The sequence below is a fragment of the Pygocentrus nattereri genome, chromosome 13, assembly GCF_015220715.1.
Source record: "Pygocentrus nattereri isolate fPygNat1 chromosome 13, fPygNat1.pri, whole genome shotgun sequence".
Taxonomy (NCBI): domain Eukaryota; kingdom Metazoa; phylum Chordata; class Actinopteri; order Characiformes; family Serrasalmidae; genus Pygocentrus; species Pygocentrus nattereri.
This window is the reverse complement of record NC_051223.1, coordinates 34,022,616-34,033,534: the sequence shown is the minus strand read 5'-3', so window position 1 is coordinate 34,033,534 and position 10,919 is coordinate 34,022,616. Positions and strand designations below refer to the sequence as shown.

The 10,919-nt window shown below is 39.4% G+C and overlaps 1 protein-coding gene across 7 annotated transcripts in view; it reads right to left on the bottom strand.

Moving 5' to 3' along the window:
* Nucleotides 1-6,751: 6,751 nt before the first annotated feature.
* The window catches only part of c13h10orf90 (chromosome 13 C10orf90 homolog), a 36,581-nt gene continuing 32,413 nt past the window's right edge, over nucleotides 6,752-10,919 (bottom strand). For all 7 annotated transcript variants that reach the window (XM_037543933.1, XM_037543932.1, XM_017701194.2 and 4 more), the window contains one exon: nucleotides 6,752-9,162. In XM_037543933.1, the coding sequence (XP_037399830.1) occupies nucleotides 9,124-9,162 (39 nt within the window). In that variant the 3' untranslated portion in view covers nucleotides 6,752-9,123. The remainder of the gene's footprint in view (nucleotides 9,163-10,919) is intronic.

Here is a 10,919-nt window from a genome sequence, read left to right as displayed (position 1 = left end):
TAAAAGTTTGCCAGCATGGATGTCCCAAGGATTGATTAACAGCTTAGAGGTTGGCATTATAAAATATAATTTGATTAAGTTACGGCTGCTATTCAACAGGTGAAAGTGGTAACCTTTGGTGCTCTTGAGTATAACTGCAAGTGCATTTCTATGTAAATATTTCTGTATGTAAATATTTCTCTGTATGAAGATGTCTTAAAATAAGTCTAAGCTACTCCTCAAAATTGCAAACGTATGTCTATTTTGTTCTCAGTAACTTTTATTATGACTTCACAAGTCAGCCTCTCACTCTTGCTTTAGTTCTCATGCTGGGCCTGAGCCTGAGGAAACAAATCTAAGACACTGAACATGTCTTGGTTAATCATGGACATTTTGTTTTGAGGGCAAAAAATTGTGTAAATTAGCCTCTTTTTTTTGCCAAACTTTTTCTTTATTGCACTGCTCATTTATTTCTGAGCTTGGTGCTTCAGGCTCAGCAGCATGTCACTGATAATCATGATTTTCATGAGGAGGTCTGAGATCTCACAAAAAACAAGCCAGCAAACACCTATTTGTTTGCATTTGCGAATGCAGCACATCCATATTGATTTTGGTGACATTATAATGTAGATCTGCCTTTCTGAAAATGAAATAGACTGAGCTGTGGGTTTGAATCAGAATATTTTATTTTAGCGCAGTGCATAACTCACATGCTCTCACAGCCAGGGCCGTATGTGTCTTCCCCGCTCGGCCGGGCTGTTTTTGAATATTCGGTTAATTATTCAAACGCAGCCATTGACAGCTCATTACCTCTGCTTGAGGTGTTCAGGGAGCCTACACACATGCATGTGTGTGTGTATCTGTGTGACAGTGAGAGACAGAGAGAGAGAGAGAGGGAGAGAGAGAGAGAGAGAGAGTAAAAGGGAATTTTCTTTTCCATTTCCTCTTCAAAGCCATTTAAGGCTGTATTGAAATTAGACATCCATATGTCACGCTGTACAGACAGCTCACATTCACAGCTCTACTCGGATCTTTGCTCAAGCTTAATGCACCTCTCTCATTAGCATTAAGGGCTCTAGAGTGGCTATCAGTGGTCAGAGATGCCGTCACATGGCACACAGTGATGTCAGCTGTGGAGGTTCTGCTGCATTTGCTGTTTATCTGCCCTGCACACGGCCCCACATGGGCAGCAACGCAGGCGTAAAGCAGACAGATGTCAGTATTGGCAGTGCGCATTCTTTAGAAGCTACATTGCACACACGTATGCGCACACATGGACACATAAAGAGCCATATTATCCGAAAGCGGCAGCCCACTGCAAAGAAATATGCAAACAATGAAGTACAGTGCCGCTCGGCGCATGAAAACTTTGATAAAAGTGGCCATTATGCTTTTTTTCTGCATAGCTTTTACATGTAGGAGTGCACTCGAGTGCTACAAAAGAATGCATGCATAAGTGCATTCTTCATGGAGTTATTTCACATCCATTATTTCCAAATAGGGCAGAACTGTGTGGATATAAAACTGTTTGATTTAAAAACACACCCTGAGCAGCAGTAGAACACTCTCCCTGGCTTCAGGCTGCTGGCACTATAAAGATGAAGTTCTATGCAAAAGGGAAACAGATGAAGAACTGCAATCAGGCATGGGTCCTAGTACACACACTAAATCACCACTGTCAGATTAATTCCAACAGCATTAGCTCTTGCAAAGCTCAGTTTGACTTTGAGTCTGTTTGAGTTTGAGGTCAGGAGATGAATCTTGGGAATAATATCCTTCATACATCACACATGTAAATGTCTTCAGAAGTCTTCACCAGATGCTGTGATGTCAGAATCCTCAACAGAGCAAAATAATTTGCTCAGCAAATTCTCTTTGTTCAACTCAGACTGGAAATGTCAAAACCTGATTCCCATTTGTCTGTTTTTCACATTCAGGAATTCTGCCCTTTACATTGTGTGAACATTTCATGGTCATGTAAGCAAGCTATAGAATGATATAAAACAAATAGAAATTGACCAAAGGATCAAAACCTTTTACATAACCTACATTTCATACATACAAGTTAACCCAATGAGCCCTAGCCTTATTATTTAATTAATAATCCTATCATATATTCTGTGATTACCACTATGTATTCATTGGTATCTAAGTGTTTTTACCTCCCCCTGTGAAGTTAACCCCTTTGGAGATACAAGATTTTGTTACAAGAGCAACAACAACGCGTGACATACGCTATCCTGTGCTGTAGAATCTTTCTGCAGGCCATTCTGATGGACACTATATAAGTGCAATGGAAACCAATTGATATTTGAATTAATATAATTAAATAAAATACTTCACCCTGCAAATGTGCTATACAGATGAACTAAGATGAACTGTGTGGATAATTTGACTCTACGTTGAGCTGCTAGTGAGCAATGTGGGTGAAATAGGAGGAGATTATAAAATTCCCCTGCCATGAAAACAATTCATACTTCTCCACAAAGAATTCATGTTGAAATATTGTGTATAACTGTCACAACAAAACAGGTATTAAAACACAATAGTAACACTTTATGGTGACATTTTATTTTAGATTAAATAAACTCTCAACAGACTCTCGGGAACATATCAATAACATGTCAATGATGCAGCAGCAGTCAACATATTCAATAGATTATTAAGTGATTATTAATTAACTATATTACTAAAAATAAAATCCACTTAATTTGGTTGTTTTTCACTTTATTTGGAGTGTCTAAATCCATATCTGTAGATGAACCTGAGAGGTCATTGAACATGAAACAGGCAGAAAATGTAGACCAACTCAACATCCTGTTATAAGTTAAGTGATACTTTTTTAATCCCACAAACGGGGAAAGTCCACCTCTGCGTTTAACCCATCCATGAAGTGAAACACCACATACACACTAGTGAATACACACACACTAGGGGGCAGTGAGCACACTTGCCTGGGGTGGTGGGCAGCCCTATCCACAGTACCTGGGGAGCAATTGGGGGTTAGGTGTCTTGCTCAAGGACACCTCAGTCATGGACTGTTGGCACTGGGGATTGAACCAGCAACCTTCTGGTCACAGGGCCAGTTCCCTAACCTCCAGCCCACGACTGCCCCTATAGACATGCTGCTGACACATTCTGTAGCTGGATCTTAACTGGATTAGATTTTGGTTAGGGTTAGGATTAGGACCAGAGTAAGGGTTATGATTAGAGTTTGGGATGGGGTTAAGGTTAGGGTTAGGATTAGGGCCAGAGTGAGGGTTAGGTTTTGGGTAAGGTTGGGTTTTGCATAATGGATGTAACATATTTACAGTACGTCTTCTTCTTCTTTCGGCTGCTGCCTTTAGGGGTGGCCGCAGAGGATCATCTGCCTCCATCTTGCCCTATCCACTGCCTCCTCTACTTTCACACCAACCATCTCCATGTCCACCTTCACTACATCCATAAACCTTCTCTGAGGTCTACCTTTTCTCCTTCTACCCGGCAGCTCCATCTCCAACATTCTTTGCCCAATATATCCACTATTCCTCCTCAACACATGTCCAAACCATCTCAACCTGGCCTCTCTGGCTTTATCTCCAAACTGCTCCACCTTCATTGTCCCTCTGATCTGCTCATTTCTAATCTTGTCCATCCTTGTCACTCCCAACGAAAATCTCAGCATCTTCATCTCCGCCACCTCCAGCTCAGCCTCCTGTCTTTTAGACAGAGCCACAGTCTCCAAACCGTACATCATAGCAGGACGCACTACTGTCATGTAATATTTACAGTACATACATACAGTATATTTACAGTACATACATACAGTATATTTACAGTACATCTACATAATGTAAATAATGCATCAACACAACATCTACGATAGTTTACCTCAGTGTATTCACATGTTTCACTACTGCAACTTCACTGATGTGTTGTTGATGTGTCACTCATGTTAAGACTTCTACAAAACATAGGACCACTAGAAATAAAATGTTACCCACTGTTGGCTCCCTTGCTCACCTACAAACACGAAAATTTGGGCTGCTTCCAGTTCTGTGCATAAAACACAATTCCATCGAAATATATTTTAGTTCCTCAAAAACTGTGTTTTATGGCTACTGTGAAAAGGAATTCATGGCCAAGTGATTTTACCTGAACACACAAGCTATTCATCCAGGGTATATAGCAGGATTACTTAATACACTGAAGTTCATACCTGGCAGTCAGACACTGATTTGGAAATTGTGAAGTAGGTCAACATGCAGTTTGGGAGATTCATATTCAACTACAGACTCTTCTGACATCCCAAAAGTTTGTTCAGGCGAAACACATAGAACAGACTGTTACAGACTTCAAGGCTTCTCCTTTCTCATGAACATTTGAGAGCAGCCAGCACGTCATGTTTCTGAATCTGGTTTGTATACAGCAGCTGCAGTCTGTGAGAATTTTTTTAATTTATGAGTTCACTTTGTGCTGCCCGATGTTAACGCAAGGAATCAACATCCTGAGATATTTCACAACACTTCTTTATCTTCGTCCAACAGTGCTTCTCATGTGGAAAACCCAGCGCGGCCTGCTCAAATTTATTCCATTTTCAGCTACTTTGTCATTTTTTTTTTTTTAGGGCTCTGTCATATTCATCAATGTGTCAAAGCCAGAATCCACAACACTTTGTTGTGAGAATAAGACAGGCCTCTTGTGAAAAATATACTCATAAGAGCCGGCTCTAAAATTAGTTGGCCCAAAAAGGCGGCAGTGTGTCCTAAGATCCGTGGTAAAAGAAAAAATACTATGCTTAGCATGAAACATCTTTCTGAGACTCATAGATTGCCCAGTTCTCAGGCCTTGTTGCACAGAAGTGCTGGAATGCATCTTTTTGTGGGGAAGAAAAAAAAATGACTCATGGAAAACATAAAGCATCTACGTGCCTTCCCATCACCCACAGCTGAGACTCTGAAATAGATCATTTACACTATGTACTAAACACAGAAAATATCACTGTTTTCACAGATCTGGCAACAGCAGGTATAAACATGTGTACCGAAATAAAACTGTAGTGGAAAGGCTTGCCCAACGACATGCATTCAAAGCATGAGGGAGTACTGAATGGGTGCAGCCCAGCTGAGCACATGGTGGCACATGGAGCCCTGGGCACTCATCTCTCCTCTCTAACAGCTCACGGACAATGGCCTCTTTCTCCGTGCCTGCGTCCGGTGTCCCATTAGTGAGGCATTTCTATTCACAGAACTCCAGTTCTGGACTTCTGGACGGAGAGAAGATAATGATGTTTCAGAAAGAGTTATGGAACAACGATCTCCTGACTGGAGATGAAAAGGATCTTCAACTTTTTTTTAGAATATTAGGTTCTTGCTATTTCAACGAGTGACATTTAGCATAAAAGTACATTAGAATAAAAATGACCCCTACAAATAGAGTTCAGCAAAAAATCTCATTTACACATTCCACATGGAGCCTTTTAAAGGAGACCAAAATGACCTTTAGTACAAACCTTCTGTAGAATAACCTGCTTTTGTCTGTTACAGCAATAGAAACTGAGCAGAACAATTGTCCATTAGTTATGTGATGTACTGTGATGTAAATTGAAGAGCAATCAGTGGAAAATGTGTAATGCAAAGCGTACAGGACTATACTTTTCCATAATGTCGTGCAGAATATGTGCCAAAACGAAAAACAAATCACTTTGTTTTCATGTTGCTTGACCTCTTTACTGGAAAACGATTCATAAGGATTTGCATTTTAAAAATGAAATGCTGAATTCCTGTTATAATTCAGTGCAATCCGCCTTGAAATGTAACAATGGCACTACTATATTGTTTTCCACTGTGCAGTACTTTAAACAGTGTTAAATCAATGTAATAGATATATGACTTCCAAGTTTAGCACATTTTCTGCATGTTACTGTTTAAATGCAGTTGCATTTCAATAAGGCCAATATATTTGAAATACAAAAAAAATGCATTGTGAAAACAATGCAATAGATGTTTTGCTTTTCATTTTGGCAGGTATTCTGCATGTCGCTATGGAAAAGTACTACATTGCATTTCAGTTTTTCCACTGTAGTGATTGTGTTTTAGTTCGGCAAATTCCTCTCCATATGCATATGATCGTTAAGGGCCAATGAAACGGAGCTTTAAGGTATAATTTAGCATAACAATTATAATGATAATAATTGACATGTTCAACATGGAACCCTTCACAGTAGACCAAAATAATCTTTCTTTTTTAAAATGTATAATGACTTTAAGAAAATAAATTCATCAGAACACTTTTTCTATTACAAACGGTAATATTTAATACACAACTGTGTATTGGCATTGGTATGGAAAATGTGGTGCCCCTGGCTAAATGACACGTTTAGAATTCAGAACCATTTGCCAACTGTGTTTTGCACGCTGTGGAATTAGACCTCCGCATTTAACACATCCGTGCAGTGAAACACCCACATACATGCACACTAGTGAACACACACACTAGGGAGCAGTGAGCACACTTGCCCGGAGCAGTGGGCAGCCCTATCCATGGTGCCCGGGGAGCAATTGTGGGTTAGGTGCTTTACTCAAGGGCGCTTTAGTCATGGACCGTCAGCCGATGGGATGGAACAGGGCTGGTTCCCTAACCTCCAGCCCATGACTGCCCCACTGTGCATTGGTTAGGTAAGTCAAAATAAATGAACACAGCCTCTAACACACTTCTGCATATTTTAGTGCACAAATACTGTTAATTTGCGCAATTTAACATTTCAGGGAAAAAAATATGTAAAATGTGGCCATTCAAATATTACGACACATCTTTTATTTTATGATGTTGTCTTTATGATATGTTCAACTCACTAAATACATAAGATTTATGCATAAAATTAGCACAGCAACTTATACATATGACTCCACATATTGCTGCTGTTGGGAACAAAACCTTGTATCTCCATTTTTGTCGTTTTTCAGCTTTTGACATAATTTGAAAATGCCAGTAGTCAAATAAATTGTGTGTAAATTCCATGATGATTGGACCAAAAGAAATGACCTAAAATTACTTGGAAAAAAGTTTTACATTAAAAGTAGAGCATGTTTTTACCTTGTTCTGTAATGTTACAATTTGGAGACACAAGGTTTTGATCCAACAACAGCGATATGCTTTTTGATCATTGGCCAAATGTACACTGAAATGATATGCTATACTGGGACAGTTCAGCAAATTTACATATGTAAAATATCCTGCTTTTCCAGTGTGCACTGCTTTTCTACCATCCCATCCTGGAGCAGATCTGTCTGCTATGGAAAATCATGAGACTGTGTGCTGGCTCATCTGGCACTGTGGCATGTGATAATGTTTGAAAACATAGTGTTTTTGCCCCAAGGAGAATCCCTTTACTGTTCATAATAGCCAAGTAATGCACTTATGTGCTTGCCACATTTCTTCTGCCTCAGGAGGACAGCAATATTCTTCAGTCCATCCTAGCAGACATATGTAGTCAGCACTCGCTACTTACTTAATACTAAAAAATAATGTCTGGAGTAATAGGTAAGCAGCAAATGGGTGTGATTTAACTTGATTTACTGGAATTCTTTCATTCCTCTACATTGGCAATAGGTAGAAAGAACATCAGGTGGCCATTTGGCACTTAAGAGCTTTGGGCCTCATACAGTTTTTTCTTGATTTTTTCTTAAGAAAGGTCCCAAGAAACAGTCAATGTCAGATTCATGACATGTTCTTAAAGTGCAGAAATGCTCACACCTCTGTGCCCTTGAGTGTGTGTAGATCTAAGAACAACTTTGGTGAATGTAAGTGGGTTTTAGGAAGAAATTTCTCCTTGAGAACGGTCGGTGAATGAGGCTCGTTCTCTCCACAAGAACTATAATGCAGAGTATTCCTGTGTCATGGCCTGGGCATGGACAGCTCCTTTAGAAACAACAGGAAGGGCTGCAGTGATAAGTGTCAGTGTGGGTCATTCATGCAGCACTCCAGCAGATTTGTTATGAGACACGTTTAATGGTTTTTGAATATACATATTCTACAGAGCTACTGTATATTCAAGGCTCTGAGAGATCTCATCCTGTTTGATGTAGAGAGCATAAATGCATCAAAAGCTTTCAGATGTTGACTAGTATCTGTAAAAAGAAAAAAGTGGATTCAGGGATGTTAAAAAGCTCAAATTTAAGGCAAAATATTTAATGCTATGCCTTGTACATTATTAACTGCAACACTTAAAAGCACTGTTGTTTAAGAGGACTGGTTCAGTGAAACATTTAAATTACACCATTTTCCACTTTAGATGTAGTCGATCAGCCTCAGTTTGGCATTCAAATTTAGCTCTTCAGTCCCCCAAAATGTTTCTATAAATACATCCCCAAAAAAGCTCCTGACCCACTCAAACCACATCCAGGGCTTCACTAAGGTTGCACAGACTTGTTGATGTGGTATAAGACACGGTATGATTCCCTGTGGACGCTGTGGGCAGCGGTTAGACAACAATGTGCTGTGCCGAATTCTGACCTCCTCTTCGCATACATGCCCATCATGTTGACACTGCTGTTTATATTAGCAATATCTGTAGTTGCATTTTTATAAATAGCTATTATTGAATTTTCATGCTGAAGACCTGGATTTGAGTGAATTCAAATACGTTCAGGGAAAATATTTACAGAATAGATTTGGGTGATTATTGACTTCTGGTATTTGCAAGAAAAGTTAGTGTTAATTCAACAGAGAGTCATTTTAGGACGATGTCGTCTGACTAGTGATCAATCTGAATCTCACAGCAGAATACAGAGCATGTCAATCACAGAACAACTCCTCCCCACCCACATATTCATCTTACTAGGTTTAAATAATAAACATGATTTCACATGACAGCTTGTAGACACTCAGAATTCTACTGCAGCTGATTCTCATGTCAAATGATGCGATCACAAGTCCTCATAAAACAAACTAGCATGCTTAATCTGCATGTCAGTAGGAATTGATAAATGAGTCAGTGGAGTAGTTGTAGAAGGGGATCTGCTGAGCTATTGTCAATGCTTATGAGGACATTGTTCACTGTCTGATACACTGAGAGAGAGAGGACGAGTTTTGGCAGTGCTTCACTGGGCTGGTACAGGATGGACAGGCTATAGAAAGAAGAGATCATCGACCTCTTACTGTGCTTCAGTCTTTCCCTCTGTGAAGGACCTTCTCCAGAATTTTCTGCAAGAAAAACAAGGTTACAAAGTCACAGATTGCCCAGATCATGTGTCACGTTAAAGTACATTAAAGTGCAATAACCATGCACACTGAAACATGCTTGACGTGGAGGAAACAAATGCTCAGTGAAACCTCCTGGAATTTTTAAAGGGAGATTCTTTTTGGTGTCCCTTGTGGTGAAGATAAGCGCTCAGCCTGCTCAGGCTGAGTTTGTAAGTTTGATATGAATGATAAATGCAGGTTTATCCAGTTTCTCAGTAACACCTGTGGAGACTGAGCCTGCTCCTTTGTTTCTTGCATTAACATGAATCTTCAGATTATCAGATCATGTTCTGCAAAATTTTGTCCTTGTAGATTTGTCCCTGTTTACAGATAGACTAATAGACACATATGGGCACCTACAGCTAAAGGAAATGTTTTGTTGATGTTGTAAATGCTGTAAATTAACATATCCAGTACAGGGAGCTCTACTGGTGACATCCCCTATGGATAAAAATAATGCATGGCCATGACTTAGCAAGGCAATAATTAACAGTAATTAAGCCTTGATCACAGCATGATGCCTTACTAAGTCATGATCATGCACTATTTTTATTTATATGGCATGTCAAGCGAAGAGCTCCACAGGATACAAACTCAAAGGTGGCATATTTCTGCAAATTGAGCGCAGTTTCTATTTATTTGCTGTATTTAACACATCATTGCTGCCAGGACTAAATCTCAAAAAGTGTAACTTTATAAGAGGAAATGTCATCATAACTGTCAGTGTACATTAATGTGAAAACTTTTTTTTATTCCAGGTCATTTCTACTTGTCCAATTCAATGAACAATAAAACTGAGTTTTGTCTGAAGTATATGATCAATGAGGTGTGAGCTCAAGCTTGTATTTTCCTCTGAAGTATCCATAAATGTGCACTATAATGTGCTGGAGCGTGTTCTCTGTGTTGACTTATTTTCACATAGAAAATTAATAAAACACGTCGTTTGCATAAGGCTGTAAATATCTTGTACATTTACCTTTTATTCTGTAGGTAGTATATACACTATCAGAAAAAAAGGTACGACACTGTCACTGGGGCAGGACCCCTCTTGTCACAGTGGGGGTACCCTAAGGGGTACATCCCAGTACCTTTAGTCAGGGAACATAACTGTACCAGAATCTAGATGTACTAATTCCACACACCCCGTCTCGCCTCCAGGCTTTTTATTTTAATGTTCTGATTAAAATCGTTTGGTTATGAAAAGGTACAAATATCTACTTTTCCACTAGGAAAAACTCATGTAAGTTACACCATCGGACCTTAAAACCACTGTTGTACCTTTGAGGGTACAGTTACATTGTTACATCATGTACCTGCATAGTGCATTTATTTCTATCAGTGTAGTTTGTGATGTGAATAGGTTTCCATTTGTATCCTGTATTTTCAGTTTAAGACAAGTGCCTCTTGGCTTGAAGTGATCCTGATTCTAGTGTCCCTTTTACATCATGATCAGTTCAATGCTGACCTTTGGAAATGGATTAAACATAACAGAGAAGTACTTTACTGCGTATGAAAGGGTTACCCATAAAAATGTTATATTTTCATGCGTCATGACTGTATAATGTGATGTCAGTGACAGAGTGTTTGGGTGGCTGTGCTTGGTGATGATGAGATAATCATTAGGACAGAAATCTAAGCCCTGACAGAGAGAGAGAGAGAGAGAGAGAGAGAGAGAAATACACAGAGAGAGAGAGAGAGAGAAATACAGAGAGAGAGAG